This window comes from Gopherus evgoodei, chromosome 3 (genome assembly GCF_007399415.2).
Source record: "Gopherus evgoodei ecotype Sinaloan lineage chromosome 3, rGopEvg1_v1.p, whole genome shotgun sequence".
Classification (NCBI taxonomy): Eukaryota; Metazoa; Chordata; order Testudines; family Testudinidae; genus Gopherus; species Gopherus evgoodei.
This window is the reverse complement of record NC_044324.1, coordinates 30,531,006-30,553,503: the sequence shown is the minus strand read 5'-3', so window position 1 is coordinate 30,553,503 and position 22,498 is coordinate 30,531,006. Positions and strand designations below refer to the sequence as shown.

The following is a 22,498-nucleotide window of genomic DNA, read 5'->3' as shown; positions in this document are numbered from 1 at the left end:
AGAACTGCTTCCATGAAGTCTATTCTCTGCATGGGTGTCAGAGTAGACTTCTGTGTTGATCATCAGGCCTAGGCTCCCAAAGAGATGTTGACAATGCACAGGTGCTGTGACACTTGTAACTGGAAAGTCCCTTGAATGAGCCAACTGTCAAGATACGGGTAGATGTGTACCTGACGCCGCCGGAGGGAGGCGGCGACTACAGCCATGCATTTTGTGAACACAGGCGGAGCCGTAGAAAGGCCAAACAAAAGTACAGTGAACTGAAAGTGCTGATGGTTGACCACAAAACGGAGGTACCGTCTGTGTGGTGGGTAAATTGCGATGTGGAAATACGCGTCCTTCATATCGAGGGTGGCATACCAGTCTCCCGGATCCAGGAACGGGATAATGGTCCCCAGGGTTACCATGTGGAACTTCAGCTTTATCATGAATTGGTTGAGCTCTCACAGGTCTAGGATCAGTCACAGACCTCCCTTTGCCTTGGGGATTAGGAGGTAGCGGGAATAAAACTCCTTGCCCCTCATGTCTTTTGGCACCTTCTCTATGGCTCCCATGGCTAGGAGCGACTGGATCTCTTGTAAGAGGAATTGCTCGTGAGAGGGGTCCCTGAAGAGGGACGGGGAGGGAGGGTGGGAAGGCAGGGTTGAAACAAACTGGAGGTAGTATCCCACTTCCACCGTGCGCAGGACCCAACGATCTGAAGTTAGCTGGGACCAGGCAGGGAGGAATTGTGAGAGGCGGTTGAAAAAGGGAGGAGAAGGATCTGGTAGAGCAACTAGTGGGCCGCCTTCGGGCATCCCATCAAAAGTTCTGCTTGGGCCCCGCTGGTGGTTTAGGGGGTGCCTGATTTTGACCTCCTTGAGGGCCAGACTGTCTCCGACGATTCCCTCTACCACACCTTCTGCTAAAGTCCTGACGCGGCCTAGACGGGGCATTAGGGTGGTGTGGCTGGGGCCGGAAGGTCCTGCGTTGGGTCACTGGCGTGTGCATACCCAGCAAGCGCATTATAACACGATTGTCCTTCAGACTTTGCAATCTGGGGTCAGTTTTATCTGAGAACAGGCCCTGGCCTTCGAAGGGCAAATCCTGAATAGTTTGTTGTAATTCAGGGGGAAGGTCTGATACCTGGAGCCAGGAGATACGCCTCATCGTCACTCCTGACGCCACAGTTTTGGCTGCACAGTCTGCTGCATCCAGAGAGGCTTGGAGGGAGGTTCTTGCTCCTCAAGTAGGGCCGTAAATTATTGACAGGATTCCTAGGGAAGAAGCTCCGTAAATTTCCCAAGGACACCCACGTGTTAAAGTTATATCTACTTAGGCGGGCTTGTTGGTTTGCCACCCTAAGTTGGAGGTCCCCGGCCGAGTATATTTTGCGGCCTAGGAGGTCCATGCGTCTAGCCTCCTTTGACTTAGGAGCCGGGCTTGCTGGACATGACGCTCCCTCTCGTTCACCGATTGCACCACTAAAGAGCAAGGAGGTGGGTGACTGTAGAAATATTCATACCCCTTTGAGGGGACCATATATTTTCTCTCTACTCCCCTTGCTGGAGGTGGAATCAAGGCTGAGGACTGCCAAATGGTATCCGCATTAACCTGTATGGTGTGGATAAATGGAAGAGCCACTCTAGTAGGTGCATCAGCCGATAGGATGTCCACGACAGGGTCCTCTATTTCAGGGACCTCCTTCACCTGTAAGTTCATATTCTGAGCCACTCGTCTCAAAAGGTCTTGATGGGTCCTGAGATCAATTGGTGGAGGGCCTGAGGAGGATGTTCCCATCACCGCCTCGTCAGGCGAGGAGGAGGAAGAGAGGCCCGGGACCAGGGAGTCCTGTGGGGGCTCCTGCACTTGAGGAGCATCATCTGTGTCAGGTGGAACCTGGGTGTCTGCAGATGGTATCAGAGCCTCATCCGTGCCCATGGGGGGAGGAGGGGGCTTACTGTCGCCTCTGGTATTCGGTGTTCTGACGAGGCCGACTGTGGAGCCACTGATGGAGCACCTTGGACCTGGTGGTATGTTCACGGTGTCCAGAAGGACCAGTGATGAGGCCCTTGCTCGTGGCTCTGGCTCTCTGGGAATATATGGCTGGGGACGTCAGAGTCATGCTCCTGAGGATAGGATGCACTACCAGCCTGCGATGACACTGATGTGTGTCTCGATGGCCACGGTGGTGCCGACAGACCCTGGGAGGGTGCCATTGTTCTGGATGCTCGATCCCGGGGCGGTACTGGGGAGTGGTACCGGGAGCTATAATGGTACCACGAGCGAGACCGGGGCCTTCTACCGTAGTGGTGCCGGAAGGTCGACTGAGATCTCGAGTCCCTTCGTCTAGAGCGACTGCAGGATACACGGTGCCGAAGGCAGTCCTATAAGTCACATCGGTACCGGGAGTATCCAGTCGGCGAATGAGATGCCGAACGGTGCCGTGAGTGTGAACGGTACCGTGATGAAGAGCGGTGCTGGGACTGGGAACGGCGTGATCGAGAGTGTCTGTGAGACCGTGATCTTGAATGACGCCTCTCTGTTGGCTCAACGGAAGGTGGCCTTACCAGGGCCGGTTTTCCGATGGATTGTATGACCCGCACCAGCGGTGCCAGGGGTTGAGGCCGTGTCGACTCCATCATGGCGATGAGCTCCCTTACCATGGAGAAGGTCTCCGTGTAGAAGGGAGGCAAGCTCAACCACAGCATGAGCCGGGGAGCTGTCAGGCACCGGACTCAACGGCCCTTGTGGGACCGGAATCGACGGTGCTGCACTCAGTGGAGCCGCAATCAGCGGTACCACAGTCGACGGTGCCGCAGCAGAGGATGGTGCCGGACAAACCATCTTCGAAGAACGCTCTCCTTCTGTGGAGCTGAAGCAGCTGGAGCGCTAGGTGGCTTCCTGGGTCTCGGGGACAGGGAGCGGTGCCGAGCAGATGTCGGTGCTGGTAGAGGTCGGTGCCAGAGCTCCTTCTCAGTACCGGAGTGGTCCAGGGCCGAAGAGGCGCTCCTTACAGAAGCAGTCTGTTGGGTGCTCAGTACCGACGCTGCAGGACTAAGTGCCAAGTCCATGAGGAGCTGTTTCAATCGAAAGTCCCGCTCCTTCTTCGTCCTTGGTTTAAATGACTTGCAGATGTGGCACTTATTGGTAAGGTGGGATTCCCCTAGGCACTTGAGGCAGGAGTCGTGGGGATCCCCTATTGGCATCGGCTTTTGGCACGCCGAGCACGGTTTGAATCCCAGTGCGTTGGGCATGGGACCGTACCATGGTGGAGGAAAGGGGGCTAATCCCCGATCCCCCCTTAAACTATATACACTAACTATAAACACAACAACTAATACTAACTATAACTACAAGAACTCGAACTATACACACAATAAACAGCAAAGAACTACGAGTAGCTAGGGATGTGGAGATCAGCAAAGCCGTGCTCCACAGTTCCAATGACCGTCACGGGCGGTAAGAAGGAACTGAAGGGCCATTGGGTCGGCAAGGGTATATATCCGGTGCCATAATGGCGCCACTCCAGGGGGTGACCCAGCCGACCCACCGAGTGTTGCTAGGGTAAAAATCTTCCGACGAACGTGCACGCAGCACGCACACACCTAATTGGAATCGATATGAGCAAGCACTCAAAGACGTTTTTTTCCTGATAACAGGTCATCTTAATTAATTAGCCTCTTAGAGCTGGTATGGCATCTTTTCTGTATGTGTGTGTGTAATATATATATGTGTGTGTACACACACACACACTTCTTATATGTTCCATTTTATGCATCCGATGAAGTTGGCTGTAAGCCCATGAAAGCTTATGCTCAAATAAATTTGTTAGTCTCTAAGGTGCCACAAGTACTTCTGTTCTTTTTACGGATATAGACTAACACAGCTACTACTCTGAAACCTATCTTATCCACGACCTCTGGCAGTTTGCTCATGAGCGATAATTGGTTAGGGGATTAGTGTCAAGAGACTGTTTCCTGAGCAAGGCCTGGACTAGGGACCTACTTGAGATCCGCTGGCAGTTAGCACCACCCCCTCAATTTTTGTGATGCATAAATGATCTCCACCAATAAAAGTTCTCAGCATTACCACTCAATCTCCTCAAACATAAGGAACAGGGCCTCAGTGACTAAATTGCTAAGAAGATCCTGTTAAGTACATTTAGAACCTTAGAATGAGACACTATGTAAACTGTATTCTCTCCTGCCTTGACATCAAGACCACCCTGCATCAGATTTCATCAGTGAAAAATGAAACCTCACAGAAAGAGGATTCAAACTAACCCTCCCAGGCCCCCTTCCCTCTTCACACAGGACCTTGCAGACTTAGGCCAGAGAGCAGGTGATAAGATTCAACATGGCCTCCCACCTATCACTTCTCTCCCTCCTCCTGTCACAGATCTGTGGTTCCTTGCCTGTTCTCTTCCTCTAACCTCTCTCCTGACCTGTTCCAGTGACCACATGCTCTCTCACATCAGAATCTTTGTTGCGCCTACTCATCTTTCTCCTCAACTAGACCCCCTCACTCCCAGCGCACTGCCTTCACAATGCAAGCATACTGTTGTTTCCTCATCTGTAAAATAAAAGCTGCTTCTCTAACACCATCTTTAATCCTCTGAACAAAGAAGTGTCATCTACAACTGCTGCCTCAAGTTCCTCTGCACCCTCTGATTCCCCTGCAGTCTGGCTTACCCGCTCTCCATTCCACTGGAACTGCTTTCACAAAGGCCAAAGACTTTTTACCTGAAGCTCATGGTTTCTGCTTCATCCTTAGTCTTCATCACTTTCCATTATGCTTTTGAAAGCACTGATCCTACCCCCTCCCCCTTTCTTGAAATCTGTTCTCTTGTTTTTTGTAACTCCATCTTCCATTTCTCCCCCATCTAGTAATTTTGTCAGCATTTTTTATGGCGTTACTCATCCTTTCCTCTCCCACTCTAATCAGAGAAGCTACAGTGCTCTGCCTAGGTCTACTCCCTCCTCTCTCTACATCATTTCTCTAGTTGATTACATAGCTTCAATTGCAATCTTTACACGCACAACAGGAAAAATCTATTGTTCTGTCTCCTTCCATCCAGTCCCATACCAAAACCTATCATCTCCTCCTGGATGTCTTACTGTCAATTTAAATTTAACATCATTAAATCTGACTTGTCTTCCCTCCTAAATCTCCACCACTTCTCCTTTCTCAATCACTGTTCACAACATCACCCTGCATTCTCTCATAATCTGGAGGTCATTTTAGATTCCACGCTTTCAACTTTGATCTACGCATCTAGGATATGTCTAAATCTTGTTGCTGCTGCCTTCTCCAAGATCCACCCTTTTGTTTCTGCATTCTAAGCTAAAATGCTCAACCAGGCCCTCCTCATCCCTGTTCTTGATTACTGCAACCTTCTCTTCTTTTTGCTCCTGTCATAAGAATGGCCATACTGGCTCAGACCAATTCCTCTGACAGACACTTCAGACAGTAAGAAAAGAATAGGGCAGTTATCATCCCATTGTCCAGTCCCAGCTTCTGGCAAACAGAGGCTGAGGGACACCCAGAGCATGGGGTTCTATCCCTGACCATCCTGTCCAAAGCTATTGATTCACCTATCCCAACTTCCAACTCATTTGTTGTTCTGACCATGTAATCCAACATCCTTTTAACCTCTAAACTAGCTCTTCTTTCCTCACATCAAATTCAACCTTCTTGTCTTTCACTACTCAGTCATTTCTTCGTAATCTAGTTGCCTGTCACTTTGCCACTGCTGCAACCTTCTGCCACAACCATCTTTGTGTTTTCTTCCATGCTGTCTTTTAAGAATGGCCCACTCATCCCACCATAATGTCCTCTTTCAAATTCCTCAAGACCCATCTCTACCATTATATCTATGGAAACTGTCGACGGAAAAACAAATGGATATTGGAAACTTATGATAGCTATTATCTATATCCTATAACTTAGACAAATGTTTAAAATGGCTGATTAAGTTATGCACACAGGGAGTCAAAGTAATGGCATGTTCTTTATTCTTACTCCCTTCCCTATTCCTTCCAATTGTGTGTTATACCAATTAGTTGCATCTTGTCCCAACTGAAATGCAAGCTCTTCAGAGTAGTGACTCTCATTCTTCTATATGTATATACCTCATATAGCAGATTTTAACTTCAGAGCACTACCATAACATGAACAGTACAACCTCCCTTTGCTGAGTCTGGTTGTAGTGCCATGTATAGTCTATATGCTTACTAGGATTCACACATGCACTTTATCCAGGACCTTGTGTACTATTTGAATTTGACTGATGGTCTGAGTCTTTGAGATAAGGTAAAGCATCTAATATTAGGTGCAAAAACAGTCTACCTCCACCCTGGCCATCTGAACACTACCAAGGCTCATGCTGCACCAAGTCACCAGCAGCAGACCTGTACTAAAACAAGGACAGATGAGTCAACGAGGCAGATTTTGATAATTCAGTCAAGACTGGACATGCCATCCATGATCAGACCATGGGCGATGCTAGTTTTACTGACAGATGACATCGCATTAATCATGATGTAATGAAGTTGAGACCACTGTCAGACTTTACCCTGTGAATGCACCACATCCAAGACTGTCCCATTTTTATCCTTTTTAGATTTCCTGATACTGAGTTATATTGTCTACACAATATACAGACTGAGCTAAGGTAATTGTACAGATTGAACCTCAAATTCTCTTTGGCTTTGGTGGTTTCAAACAGAACTAATATTTTCACAAGATTTTTTTTTTTTTTTAAAGTCTAACACAAATAAAAATAGAAAAAAATTACTGAACAACTAAGAAGTAACTTGGTCTTTGAATTGCTTCATTTTGTATTCTGGATGATAGATTTTGTACATTGTGCTCCATGTTGTGAGATTTAGATGTCAAAGATAATTTTTTTTTACAAGTGTTCCGTGTGGAAACAGTTGAAACAATAACAGCGCTGCTAGAAACCAAATCACACTTCATAATTAAACTAAACTAATGGAGTTTAAAATGAAAGCTGTTCTGAATACAAAACTGAATAAAACACCTCTCTTTAAAAAAGATTGCATTAAGGTGAAGTTTTTTTATGCATGTGTGTGTTCAAATATTGTCTCTGAAACAGAGTTTCCAACCTTCCAGAACTCTATCAGGAACTAAAAAACCCCTTGTAAAATATTCCTTTTCTCTCCTTTGAAGATCCGTTATAGCTTGAACTAAGTGAGTGTTGCTCAATAAAGCTAGAGCAGATCCAGTTAAAGAGGCCAGGATGTAGTTAGCTGCTGCTACGTTGTATTAAGAACTTATAGGGCCAGTATTGACAAATTAAGCACATGCTAATGTGTGCATCTCATTTATGTGCAAATACCTTGTGCATGTCAACACAAATCAGGTAACTGGTTTTACATGTGATCACATAGCTGCAGATATTGGAGCCTGAATGCACTGAATGTATTCACAGATGGATGTGTGGATGTCATTATGCATGAATAACTTTGCAAACCTGGTCCAAGGGGTTTAACATCTTGGGCTAAATTCCATCTGTAGACTGAGAATTTGTTTACCTGATCATTTTCTTTTAGTACCTTATCTCCTCTTTTATCACTAATGGAGTAATACATTAGTATAATTTGGAGGCAATCCAATGTTATTGCTGGAGGCTCCAGGACTAAGCCCCACCCTTAAGCTCAGGCCACCAGAATTCTTCCAAAGCTGTAAAAACACTTCAGCAACTGATTACCACCATTAGGACAACTTGCTATATAATTGCCTTAAGGATAATTAAAATGTTTAAATCTCCCTTTAGGGGAAAAAAACACAATTTGTTACAAATTATATTCCATATATTTACCAGATTATCGTGGTGGGATGAATGAGGAGAGAAGAGGCTAACAGAAATAAAATGATCAGATATGAAATTTATCATTCTGTTGCATGACTTCTCTTCTCAATTCATCATGAATGGGAAGTAATGAGCTGTGAATCACAAAAGCATGTGAGCACGAGAGAGGTTTTATTATTATAAAGTAGAGTAGGTAGAAAAGTAAGTTATCCACAAGAGCTCTGTAATTTAAGGAATTATGTGGGAGTGAACCCTGTAGCATTTGCCTACCAAAGAATCCATCTGCAGAGCAATGGAAAACTTACTTTGCAAATCTCCCTCAAATACACAGGCACACTGCACCACTAGGAACGTCGTAAAAGTAACCTCAATTCTTATTTTACAAATAGTTTCCCAGATTCTTAGCATGCCAAACAGTGCTGTATTTTCAAAGCAGCACTGACCATGTAGTCACTACACTAAATTAGGAGCCACTTGCTTGTCATTAAGTAGGTTTCTTTACTAAGCACAGGAAATGCTTTTGGTCTGAATGGCTGTGGCTTTGAAATTGATGTGATGTGTCCTCATTCTTATGGTCTGTGGAACCTTTCTGAAAGAATTCTCCATCAGAAGGTGTAACTATGGTGGGCACACTGCTATTCCAACCAATAGTATCTCCTAAAACTTAGGAAATGTCTAAGTTTTTATGTAGTATTTTAGTTTAGTTTGATTTTAATAAGTTTTTATTTGACCGTACGTCTTTAGAGAGGTCCTCAGGAATGAATTCCTTGCCGAACCACTGGCATCCTATCCTGGAAGAGTCTGGCCGGGGGAAGCAGCGGCGGAAGGGGGCGGGGGGAAGAGGGCAGAGGAAAGAGAGGAGAGGCAGGCAGGAAAGAAGCATGCACGCATGTGTACATGGAGGGCATTTCCCTAGGCTGTTTATAGGTGAGAAGTAGCATATTTTCATGCTGGCCTGGGGACAACCCAATCGAGGACAAATACCTTGATTGTGGGAGTGGCCTGACAGATGTCACTGGGAGCCTGAAAGGATGCCTGCTTACTCCCCCAGCTACCTAATGCCCATATTAATATTTTAGTAATTCCTCTAATAACTCCACCAGAGCGGTCCTTTGGGGCCATCTGCCTGTCCCAAGTCAGGATAAACGAGGAGGGTTGGGCGTGGGGCTAGCACCTCCACCCTGTAAAAAAATCAACCTGCTACAGAAACGCCGACAATAGAGACAACAGAGACTTTTACCCTGGAAAAAGAAGGGTCTTCAATTCTACAGACAAGCAGGGAAAGTCTATAACAGGAATAGAACAACAGATGAACAGATGGGTGGAGCACTTTGAGGAACTCCTGAACAGACCAGCACCACCAAATCCACCAGATATCAATTATGCTAACGAGGACCTCCCAATTAATTGCGATAAACCAACCAGAGATGCGATCAGAAAAGCCATCACCATGATGAAGAATAGGAAGGCGGCTGGACCTGATGACATCCCAGCAGAGGCCCTGAAAGCAGACCTGGATGCTTCAGTGGAAATGCTGTACCCCCTCTTTAAGATATGGGAAGAAGAAGTGATTCTGGTAGACTGGAAAGAGGGATATCTCATCAAAATCCCCAAGAAAGGAGACCTTAGCAACTGTGCCAATTACAGAGGAATCACACTCCTGTTGGTGCCAGGGAAGGTCTTCAACCGAGTCCTCTTAGAGAGAATGAAGGATGCCATCGATTCAAAGCTACGAGATGAACAGGCAGGTTTCCGGCAGAACAGATCATGCACGGACCAGACAGCAATGCTTCGCATCATAGTCGAGCAGTCTATAGAGTGGAACTCCTCGTTGTACATCAATTTTGTTGACTATGAGAAAGCGTTGGATAGCGTGGATCGAGAGACCCTTTGGAAGCTCCTTCAGCACTACGGCATCCCAGCAAAGGTGGTCAACCTGATCAAGAACTCATATGATGGTATACACTGTAGAGTGACCCATGGAGGGCAGCTTACTAACAGCTTCCAGGTGCAAACTGGAGTCAGGCAAGGATGCTTATTGTCACCACTTCTCTTTCTCCTCATCATCGATTGGATTATGAAGACATCCACCTACGAGCGTAGGAGCGGAATCCAGTGGATGTTGTGGACCCAGCTTGATGACCTGGACTTTGCTGACGACCTTGCACTCCTTTCGCACAGTAAACAGCAGATGCAAGAGAAGATCAACGTGGTGGCAGCCACGTCATCACAGGTTGGCCTCAACATTCACGAGGACAAGACCAAGATCCTTAGGATTAACTCCACTAGCAATGACCCAGTCACACTGAATGGAAGCCCCCTGGAAGAAGTGCAGTCCTTCACCTACCTAGGTAGCATCATCGATCAGCAGGGTGGCACAGACGCAGACATCAAAGTAAGGATTGGTAAGGCAAGAGCAGCCTTCTTACAGCTCAAGAACATCTGGAGCTCTAGAGAGCTGTCTTTGGCAATAAAAATTTGACTGTTCAACTCCAATGTGAAATCAGTCCTACTGTATGGAGCTGAAACCTGGAGGACAACCAAAACAATCATCAGGAAGATCCAGACCTTCATAAATAACTGCCTCAGAAGGATTCTCCAGATCTGCTGGCCAGACACCATCAGTAACATCCACCTCTTGGAGAGGACCTGTCAACTCCCAGCAGAGGAAGAAATCAGAAGTAGAAGGTGGGGTTGGATAGGACATACACTACGCAAGCAGCCAACTATCACCACCAGACAGGCACTGCGGTGGAACCCCCAAGGCAAGTGGAAAAGAGGCCGTCCAAGAAACCCCTGGCGATGTGACCTTCAGGCTGATAGCAAAAAAATGGGCTGTACTTGGAACCAGTTAGAACGAATGGCCCAGGATAGAGGACTCTGGAGATCTGTTGTTGGCAGCCCATACCCCGATTGGGGTGACGGGCATGAGTGAGAGTGAATTCCTCTAATACCATTCAGAACTTCATTCAGTAACTAAGCCCAGGTTTATACTACGGAGGGAGGTCAAATTTAGCCACGTTAGGTCCATTTTATAATGAATGTGTCTACACAACCGACTCAGTTCCATTGAACTAAAGGACTCTTAAAATTGACGTCTGTACTCCTCCCCGCCAATGGGAGTAGCGCTAAAATTGCTTGCTGGGTCGAATTTGGGATAGTGCAGTCTCCCCCTTACTCTCTCACATATTTTGAAGCATACAGCACACAGCAATAACAATGGGAATACTGGTTGCGCTGAGGTCTAACCTAGTAAGCAAACAGCACCAGTGAGCTTTTAAATGTCCAAAGGCACATTCTATTACCATTCTGCACTTGCTCAGCCTATAGTTGAACTGCTTCCTACTACTTTCCAGGTTGTCTGTGTATGTCTTCATGAGCCATGGGAGCAAAGGGTAGGCTGGGTCTCCAAGCATAACTATTGGCATTTCAACATCCCCCACAGTAATTTTCTGGTGTGGGAAGTAAGTCCCTTCTTGCAGCTGTTCAAACAGCCCGGAGTTCCTAAAGATGCGAGTGTCATGCACCTTTCCTGGCCATCCCACACTGATGTCGGTGAAACATCCCTTGTGATCCACCAATGCTTGCAGTACCATTGAGAAGTACCCCTTGCAGTTTATGTACTGGTTGGCAAGGTGGTCTGGTGCCAAGATAGGGATGTGTGTTCCGTCTATTGCCCCACCACACTTAGGGAAATCCATTGCAGCAAAGCCATCCACTATGACCTGCACATTTCTCAGAGTCACTACCCCTGATAGCAGAATGTCGGTGATTGCATTGGCTTCTTGAATCACAGCAGTCCCCACAGTAGATTTGCCCACTCCAAATTGCTACCAGTCAGTTGGGAATCAATCAGGCGTTGCAAGCTTCCACAGGGCTATCGCCACTCGCTTCTCAACTGTCAGGGCAGCTCTCATCTTGGTATTCCTGCTCTTCAAGGTGGGGGAAAGCAACTCAGAATTCCAGGAAAGTGGCCTTATGCATGCGAAAGTTTTGCAGCCACTGGGAATCATCCTAGACCTGCAGCACTATTCAGTCCCACCAGTCTGTGCTTGTTTGCCAGGCCCAGAATCAGCGTTCCACTGTATCAACAGCCCCACTGCCACCATGATGTCCCAATTGCCACAACCTGTGCTTTCAGGAACGTATGTGTCCATGTCCTCCTCACAATCGTCCTTGTGCTGCCATTTCTTCTTGAAGCAGAGGCACTCACCAGAAGGCTCATTTAGACAGCAACAGCTGCTAGCAGCTCCATCCTGCTCCTCAGCCCTGTCCCCTCCCTCCTTCGCGTTGTGGAAATGGGGTACTCATGCAGGTGGGACGATACCCTGACATCAGCACTCCTCCTTCCCCCTCGGCTCTGCACAACAAGACAGGTCCCAGGAGCAGCTGGACAGGGGCTCCAAGGCAAAGGGAAGGAGCAATGTGTCTGCACAGCAGCAGGGGGAGGGGCACCTGAACACGTCGCCGGATGTACATGGCTCTGCTAATCAAGTGTGCCAAGTGCGCAGCACTTGATTGACTATTGGGCTGCCGCACAGTTTAAAGGGAACATTGCTTCCCAGTGTAGACCAGGCCCCCAAGAGGGAAACTTATGGAACTTATCAACATAGAGGACATCTAGACAGTGGCCCAGCACAGACAGGAACGGTGAAGCCTTGTTTGTGCCCTAAGTGATGTCTGACAGTGGGGGAAGAATCCAGGTTCATGATGATGTGACTGCATGGGGAATGTAACCTTCATGTACCTCTGTTCTGGTCATGGACTGCTTGATGTGCAGCTTATGCTTTAATGTGGAGCCAGCCTATAGAGCGAGGAAGAGAGATCCCTTCCTGCCTGAGCGCCATGCCCTGGCAGAGTGAGGGTCTATTGTCTGAAAACCAGAAAGGTGCAATTCCCATTAAACTGGTGGTTGAGGCATGGCTTTACAGGAGTGATAGGCTACATGCTGCAGCGTAGCTAAGGATGGCGCTAGTTAGCCTTCTCCACAGCACTGTAAATGGAACTCTGTGACAAGAGCTCCAGCAAAGACTTCCTCAGCATGGAAAGGCAAAAGAGAATGGGTTTAAATGCTGATTTTTATCCCACCTAAAATGTGACTTGTTATATTAAAAAGGGGATGATTTTTTGTTTTTTGGAACCCAAAGTCTCTGGAGTTTGCAAGGCTCACAACTGATCAAGCTGTGAGGAGTTCTCTCTGGGAATTCACATGCTCCTGTTTGAACCTCCCACAGTCGGGAAGCAGCTTCTGGCAGGGGTCAAAGCCCTACATGCCTGTCCCTCTCAACACTCATATCCTGGAAGAGCACAAGGGTCAGTGGCTTGTGGCAGAAAGGCACAAGCTGCCCTTTGTGGCTCCTGAAAAGCTGCTTATAGCACTTCTAACTTGGCTCAATGCTTGCAGGGCATCATTGCTTGCTGTTATGAGGGGCAGCAGGACCCTGAGAGGTGTTCTATTGAAGAACACAAAGGTTAGAGACTCAGTGCTCCAGTGACTCCTCACCTCAGGAGATGGAGAGAGCAGCTAGAAGCTGAAATGAAGTCACCACTACATGAAAATAAACACATTGAAGTTATGCAGCAATCTGGCCAGGAGCAACTGAAAGGACAACCTGTTCAGCAGCTGGAGTTAAAAATACCTGGTGTCTGAGCTGAAAGGGGGCTTAGTCCTCCAGCCTCCAGCAATACTGGACTCCTTCCAAATTCCACAGGTGAGGGGCATCACCCCAATAATGATAAATGAGAGAGAAACCATGCAGTAGAAGTGAACATGCTACTTCCATCAACTGAGGGTAGATGATAGCACCTTTCTAAAATTAAACTAAGAAGAAAAAAAGGAAAAACCTCAAACATGTTTGTACTGACATGAGGGCAAGAGAATGGTTAAGTTGTTTTGGCACATGCAGTTGTACCAAAGTTCCCAAACTGTCCAACAGCAGTTTTGATCTTTTACTGCAATGCATTGTGCATTTTATCAAGTACAAATAATGAGAATGCACTAGGATGAACGTTTTCTCTAAATAAAAGCTTTGATGCATATATTATTTCCCCACGGAGAGTTTAAAGCTCTGGAGACTGAAAGAAGTTTAGAACGTGCAGCTTTGTTTTAATTCTCTTGCAAGCCTCATAGGTACCAAAAAATGCAGAAGATCTATTTCAAACCCATTATCCTTTTGAGAGGTAATTAAGCAGTTTCTTTTTTTCTTCTATCATTTTAAATTCTTCATTTCAGTGTTGTTAAGAGTTATGTGGTACAAGTATAAAATTTATTCTACAATAAATAATTCTTTTGGCATTAGCTGCAGTGACAATTCTGAGTTTTGAAGTGGTTAATAACAGAATTCCTTTGGAACTGCATATCTTTGGGGCATTATCCATTTATAAGAGTTTTTAGATGTACTAAAAACTAAACACATTAACTGGAAAGACAAATATATTTAAAAATTATATAACAGCTAAAAACAAGTTGAAAGAAGACCTCTAGTATTTGAAAAACTGTGTCAAGATTTTATCCAAACTAAACAAGCATAAAGTTGTACAGAGATGAATGTCAAATAGCCTATTACAAATATAACAGGATTTTAATATATAGTTAACTTTATTTCTAATAAAACCAATATTTTAGCTCAAACTGATTTTTAATTTCCTTAATCCATCAATTATATACCTGGCATGCCTGTAGCAAGACCCTGACCAAAAGCCAAAGCTGGATTTGCGGCCGCAGCTGCTGCAAGTGACTCTGCCTGTTGCCCTTGCTGACCCTGATTGGGAGTAAGAGGGCGCTGACTTGCTCCAGCACGCAGAACCTACAAAAGACCAATATGATACTATTTTCTTAAAAGCTGAGTACAAAATCAATTATTTGCTATAAAAGGTCTAGGACAGCTGGTTTGTGTATTTAATGCTTTTTAGCTCTGAATCTAATATTCTGAATACCCCATCTTAATGATTTCAAGCACATAAACATGTAAAAGTGTAACAGGTATAGACTACTTTGCTGAAAGCACTGTAGCACAAGAGACCTATGTTCAAGGATTGCCTTGGGTCTTTTGCTAGCCAGCACAACAGACATTGAGTATATTTTAGAAATGGTAATGATCCTAGAAAAAAGTAAAATTTTAAAAAGTCCTCCTAAAAGTTGATCTATAAACACGTCTGTGAATCCAATTTATTTGCTGAAGACCGATCCTTACCTGACCGATCCTTACCAAACAAGCACAATATATTAAAAATAAATAAAATTCTTTACCCTCACATTCCGTCAATTGAAAATTTTTATTCCTGAACATTCCATAACTTGAAGGAACTTCTTATGCTTTGAAAATTGTAGTTTGTAAATACTTACCTAACCTATCCCCCCCAACCCAACACTCAAAATATATCTCTTATCATTATCCAATCTTCTGGAGGTTGATAAGTGAACTAGATTTTGTTTCAGGTTTTTAACTCCTCTACCCAGTTATGACAAATACGTTTTATATCTTGTCACCTATTTGACAAACAGTCCTTTTTCCACAATCAAATTTGGAAAGAAAAATGCAGTTTAGCTAGTCTTACACCTATGCGTCCCTGCACAAATATCTGGCATGAAAATTATTTATAGGTTAAATCAGTTGTTCCCTAACTTTTTAGTTAGGCAACCCACCAACTGCATTTTGACTTTTTTGGGGACCCGTCATTTATTTGTTTATATATATAATTTATTTACACACACACAGATACACACATACTCCATGCTAGAAGCTGTCAGAGGGCTGTGGAGCACCATTTTAACTGGGGAGGCCCTCCTACCCGCCTAGCCCTTCAACCCCCTAATCCCCCTCTTCTCCACTCCCCTCCCCCACCAGCCCAGTCCCTAAGCTCCCTGCTCGACTAATCCCCCCATTACCCCCCAGCCCCTTTGCTCTCACTCTTGAAGCCCTGCCCTCCAGCACCAGCCAGCCCCTCTCCCCAAAGCTGCTGACTGTCCACTTGCTGGCTCTGGCCACTTCCTCCATGCTGCTGCTGCCGCCTGGGACTGTTCCATGCGCTGCTGCTCCAGATTAGTGGAAGAGAGAGTGCAGAGGTAGAGCACTTATGGTAGACATGCCAGAGCAGGGAAGATGGTGTGAGGGGGCTTAAGGTGTCTGAAAATAACTGTTGACCCACCTAGACCCTTCCTGGGACCCACTATTTGGGAAACACAGAATTAAATAATCATTCAACAGGTGAGAAAAAAATTCTGCAAGGAAGAGAGGTATTCAGCTATCAACACAGTTCATCAGTGACAAGTAACAACTAGCGACTACTTTAAAAGATCCATTTACATAGGCTTCTAAGGTGAGGGTGTGATTTTGGAATTTAAGAGAACGGAAATTCAATAAAAGAAATTCCTAGTAATTTATATATTGATTAATGATGGCATTGAACGTTTTGTTGTTTTGAGGAAAGGATACTTATTATCAGATATATATCCTACATAAGATTTATTTTTGTTTTTAGGAAACATTTTTGTAATAGCTTCAAGCATTTCATCACAAATGCCCTAACACCATGAATGGGATTTTAAAAAACATTAATAAAAATGGATATTATAAAAATGAAGCCATCTAGAGTTAAAGATGAATGGAATTAAAGTAGTAAAAATAACATTTCAATAAATAAAATGGTGAGATTAATTTTAGTGATATATTTTAGTACTATAGTTTCTTCTTGATTCGTCAAAGCAAAAATAATCCATGACAGGACACGTCGTCAGAGCATATTATCTTCCTGTTATAGAGCAACACACATGGAAAAACTACTGATTATTTTTTTAAATTAGAGAGAACCCCCCCCCCCCCAACAATATACTATGTTCCAATAGGGGAAAACTACTAGTGCTACTACAGAACAGTAAGAAAGAACTTCAAGAGGATGTGGCAGTCTTTATCCTCTTTTTTTTTTCTTGCTGTTGACTGTTAAAATCATTTTAAACTTTATATGAATGTTTGTGAGATTATTCATGAGGCACTAGTTACAAAGGGCTTGTCTACACTTGAAATACAACAGCAACACAGCTATGCCATGCCACTGTAGTGCTTCAGTGCAGATCCTACCTACGCTGCAGGAGGGTTTTTCCTGTCAGGGTAGTAATCCACCTCCCTTACAGACAGTACCTTTGACCTAGTGCTGTCTACACTGGGGTTATGTTGGCTTAATTATGCCACCCAGGGTGTGGATTTTTCACATCCCTTAGACACATAGTCAGGTCGACCTAACTTTTTTTTAGTGTAGATTAGACCTGAGCACTACAACCCATCTTCAATTAAGTTATAGCAACTCAGACAAAAGAAGCAATTCTTAATATATTCTTTTTCAATTAGGATTGCCAACAGTAGCCAAATAAGAACATAAATAAAGATTAATTATGCTGCAGGTAAAGCTAAAAAGATTTTGATGTAATTGGTAATATTAATGAATTTAAGAAATGAGAACTAGTCAAATACTAACCAAAACTTTTGGTGTACAGACTGTTGAAAAGTACAAGAGAAAGTCTGAAGAGTGACATGTAATTTTTGTTTACAATTCCAGCTGAATTTTCTTTTGAAATTGATATTTTGAAGTGGAAAACCTTATACAAATGTTATTGTTTTTAAAAAATACAGTTCCTCCGCATGAAGATTGTACTCTACCTGTTGCTGTCCTTGTGCTTGTGATGCTGCCTGTTGATTTGCTGTGGTGTTTGCAGCTGTAGCTTGCTGCTGAAATAAATTGGCTGGATATACCCCCCATGGAACTCCATAATACTGAGGAGGGACCACTGCCGGACCTAACAAAACACATTCTTTTCAGTTTACTGTTGTTCATCAAAATTATTGTTATTCATATTGCAATAGCTCCTATAAACCTTGACTGGGATTTTCATTCTACTGTGCTAGTTGCTGAATGACCATCACACAGAAGACATTATCCCCAACACAAATTAATCTACTTTCAATTTTACAAAGAGAACTTGCATTATAATTGTCAAGTGCTCTTTAATAAATGTTAGTAAAACCAGACATATCTATTTTAAAAGATACATTTGATTCAATTGATGAGCTTCATTTTAACCCCCCTTTTCTGATTTGAAACAATAATAGAGGAACATAAGAAAGGCTGATACCCTTAGAAAAACAGCAACTACCAGGAATATGAAAAATATCAAATCACTGTTTCTGTTCTTTGAATGCAGCCGTTTAGTTAGACAGTCAACCCTGAGTCTAAGTTTTAAGCATATAACTAATAACTCTCATAACAATTCAAAGTTGTTCAACTGCTTTACCAGAAGGCAGTTTACACTCAACTCTTGATGAGGGATAGCAGTAATTACTTTCTGGACACACTTTATATTCAAGTTACTTCTAAAAATAGTTTATAAAAAGGTTAAGAAATGATTAACCATTTATTAAAATATCTGTTAATCAATTGTTCTAGTATGAACTCTAAAACAGGTGAACCACCATCATGGCTTATGGCCCTCTACAGCACTGTCTACTGATGTGCTCTTAATCATCTATAACTCATACTTTCTATTTTCATCTATAACATGCTTTCAACATCTATTAATTGGTTATAAACCATTTACAAACCATAACCCTACTCTGCAGGGATGGAGATTGAGAAAAATTACTAATTTTGGGGTCAAATTTGGTTGTTTCTACTGGAAGGAATTTTTGATAAAGCTTGTGAAAGTTGGATGAATCACTTTGCAAACTGAAGCTACTACTACCAAAAATAAAGTGCCCATGTTCCTGGTCTATTGGTGTTAAACAGATCAAAAGGAAACATTCCATTTTATGAACTCCTCAGTCCCCAATTAGTTTGTTAAGTAGGAGTTCTGTTGTAAATGTAAATGAAGATCACTACAATCCAAACAGATACATGTATGTGGTCAAACAATTTCTGGGAGTGGGACACAACAGGATTCACATCCTAACAATAAATATCTTTCTGGTAGACTCTTGTAAAGTTAGAAACACTTATATAACATTCAGTAGTCGACGCTTACATGTAAAAGTATGCTCAGTCAGTTTTACCACACGCTAACAAATCAAGTCAGATTTCACAGGACAAACCCAGCCTATCCTGCCTAAACCAAAGAGCTTCCACAGCAACTTTCTTGGCCTTTTTTCTTCAACACTCCTGATTCTCCACTTCCTCATTCTGTATCCCTTTTCTCTTCTGCAAATACAGCCTTGCGATTTTCCTTTGACACAAACATGCTAGATCACATCCTTCAAACTGGGCTGAGATACTGGTTTAGTTTTCTAAGCCCTAAATTTCCAGTATACTTGCGATATAAAAAAAAAAACAAAAACCTTAACAGTAAAAGGGTCGAACCATCATTTCTAGTCACCTTGCTCATCAAATGCCACAGTTCTCATGTATTGTGTGCGCATATTTTACATTCTCTTTCCACTTCCATTACTGGGAGACGACAAACTTAAAAACTAAATCACTTTCCAAAATGCCAGAAGCAGTTCCAAATACTACATTTGCTCTGAGTACTCTGCAATATTTGTACTTTTACATCATACCTTCCGATTTAAAGTATTTTTTCCACTTCCAGTTGCTGTGTGAAAGACCCATGCAAACAGGGAACATACTGTCTATTGGACAGGGTACTAGATAGAGACTCAAAAACCGTGATTTTCTAATCTCAGTTCCATCAATGACCTGTTGAGTCACCTTGGAAATACACTTAACAGCTCTGGGATCTCAGTTTTTCCATTTTAAAAAAAGGAACAACAATATTTAATCTTTTTCTATCATTTTCAGATAAAATATTAATAAAAAATCTTCTAGACAGAGCAATCTTTGATATTATTTGCAACAATTGAGAGTACAAAATATTCAGAAAGAAAGGCAGTTTATTAAGTGGATTACGCCCTCTTAATTATTCACAGAAAAAATCTTCAGAACTACAAATATTGATTTATCTCCAAATCCAAACATTTTCTCTAAGAAAATCAGTCAGTTATAATAAAAATTGAGAAAAAAATGTGTTACCTGCTAGTGTTGCTGCTGCAGCTAACCCTGCTGCAGTGTATGGGTCAGTACCTGGAGGAGCAGCACTGATAATGTACGGGTTTGGCACAAAAGCAGCTGGAGCCAAGCCGGCTGAAAACACTCCTGCTATATTAACAAACGAAGATTTAATTGTAGAAAATAGATCCAGACATTACTGCCCATTTAATCAATGTGATCACAAGTTATACCTGTATTAAAACAAGTACTCCATGTACTCTTCTTGATTTTTTTGAAGTGACGACAAAGTAGCACAGAAATCATTACTTTCAATTTTTCTAACCACAAAATCTCTGCCCTAACCCCATTCAGTTAGGTCACATGAGGGAAGACAACTAAATATTGACAAATTTTACAAGTGCTTATATGCAAATACAAGAAGTCTAAATATTAAGATGGGTGAATTTGAGTGCCTGCTACTAAATGAAGCTATTGTTATAATAAGCATCAGATAAATCTGGTGGAATAATGATAATTAAGGCTACGTTTTAGTCACTAGTATATTTAGTAAAAGTCATGGACAGGTCATGGACAGTAAACAAAAATTCACAGCCCATGACCTGCCCATAACTTGTACTATATAGCCGACTAAATGTTGGGTGGAGAGGGAGCGCAGGGGTGCCCCAGTTAGGCAAGCCAAAAATATTTTGAAGTGCAACTAGCAAAAGAAAAAAAAATATTGCTGTTAGTTTTTGTAAGTACATCAGAAGCTGGAAGCCTGTGAAACAATCAGTGGGATCACTGATGATGGAGATGCTAAAGGGGCACTCAAAGACGACAAGACCATTGCAAAAAAGCTAAATGAATTCTTTGCATCAGTCTTCACTGCAGATGAGAGAGAGATTCCCACATGCGAGTTACTCTTTTTAGGTGATAAATCTGAGGAACTGTTCCAGATTGAGGTATGCAACATACGTGTGACTGTGTCAGTCCCAAAACATTAGAGAGACAAAAGGTGAGTGAGGTAATCTCTTTTATTGGGCCAACTTCTGCTGGTGAGAGAGAAGCTTTCGAGCCACACCAAGCTCTTCTTCAGGTCTGCTTTCAAAAGACGAGGTTGGGAGCTTAAATTCATTACTCTGCTAGACACCATGATTTTTTAATAAGCTTCCTGGCTCGTCTTTTGAAAGCAGACCTGAAGAAGCGCACTGTGTGGATATAAAGTTTGTCTCTCTCACCAACAGAACTTGGCCCAATTAGAGATTTTCTCTCATCCACCTTGTCTCTCAGACTGAGGTGTTAATAGAAGAGATTTTGGAATAAATTGATTAATTTATCAGTAATAAGTCACCAGGACCAGATGATATTCATCCAACAGTTTCAAAGGAACTCAGACATGAAACTGCAGAACGACTAACTGTGGTAGGTAACCTATCATTTAAATCAACCTCTGTATCAGATGACTGGAGGATAGCTCATATGATCCTGATATTTTAAAATGGCTCCCGAGGCGATCCTGGCATTACAGGACGGTAAGCTTAACTTCAGTACCAGGCAAATTGGCTGAAACTACAGTAAAGAACAGAATTATCAGACACACAGATCAAACACATTTTGTTGAGAAAGGCTTTTGTAAAGGGAAATCATGCCTCACCAATCTATTAGAATTCTTTGAAGGGGTCAACAAACATATGGACAATGTTGACCCAGTGGATATAATGTACTTGCACTTTCAGAAAGCCTTACTAAAGGGGCTTAAACGCAGTAAGCAGTCATGGGATAAGAGAGAAGGTCCTCTCATGGATAAGTAACTAGTTAAAATATAGGAAACAAAGCATAGGAATAAATGGTTAGTTTTCACAGTGGAGAAAAGTAAATAGCAGAGTCCCCCAAGGATCTGTATTAGGACCAGTCCTGTTCAATATATTCATAAATGATCTGGAAAAAGGGGTGAAAAGTGAGATGGCAAAGTTTGCAGACAATTCAGTATTACTCAAGATAGTTAAGTTCAAAGCTGACTGCAAAGAGTTACAAAGATCTCAGAAAAGCAGGTGAGCAGGCAAGAAAATAGCACATGAAATTCAATGTTGATAAAAGCACAGTAATGCACACTGGAAGACATAATCCCACCTATACGTACAAAACTATGGGCTCTAAGTTAGCTGCTACCACTCAAGAAAGATCTTGGAGACATGGTGTACTTATCTGCTCATTTGCAATGGTAGTCAACCAACAGAATATTAGGAATCATTAGGAAAAGGATAGATAAGACAGCAGCAATATTGTATTTTCTTTATAAATCTATGGTATACCCACATCTCGAATACTGCATGCAGTTCTGGTTGTCCAATCTCAAAACAGATATATTAGGATTTAGGGCTGTCAATCGCAGTTAACTCAGGCAATTAACTCAAAAAAATTTATCATGATTAATTGAACTTACAACAATAGAATACCAACTGAAATTTATTAAATACTTTTGGATGTTTTTCTACATTTTCAATTGATTTAAATTACAACACAGAATACAAAGTGCACTGTGCTTACTTTATATTATTTTTTATTACAAATATATATACTGTAAAAATGATAAAAGAAATAATATCTTCCAATTCACCTCATACAAGCACTGAAGTGCAATCTCTTTATCCAGAAAGTGTAACACAAAAATGCAGATTTTTTTTTTTTGGTTACATAACTGCCCTCATAAAA

General features: G+C 42.9%; 1 protein-coding gene across 15 annotated transcripts in view; it reads right to left on the bottom strand.

Annotated features, from left to right (window-relative positions):
* PUM2 (pumilio RNA binding family member 2) overlaps positions 1-22,498 on the bottom strand; it is a 144,165-nt gene that overhangs the window by 43,729 nt on the left and 77,938 nt on the right. For 13 of the 15 annotated variants that reach the window (XM_030555360.1, XM_030555355.1, XM_030555351.1 and 10 more), the window contains 3 exons: positions 19,829-19,954; positions 17,470-17,606; positions 14,484-14,622 (listed from right to left, as the gene is read on the bottom strand). In XM_030555360.1, the coding sequence (XP_030411220.1) occupies positions 14,484-14,622; positions 17,470-17,606; positions 19,829-19,954 (402 nt within the window). The remainder of the gene's footprint in view (positions 1-14,483; positions 14,623-17,469; positions 17,607-19,828; positions 19,955-22,498) is intronic. The other 2 variants (XM_030555352.1, XM_030555354.1) reach the window with 1 other exon arrangement.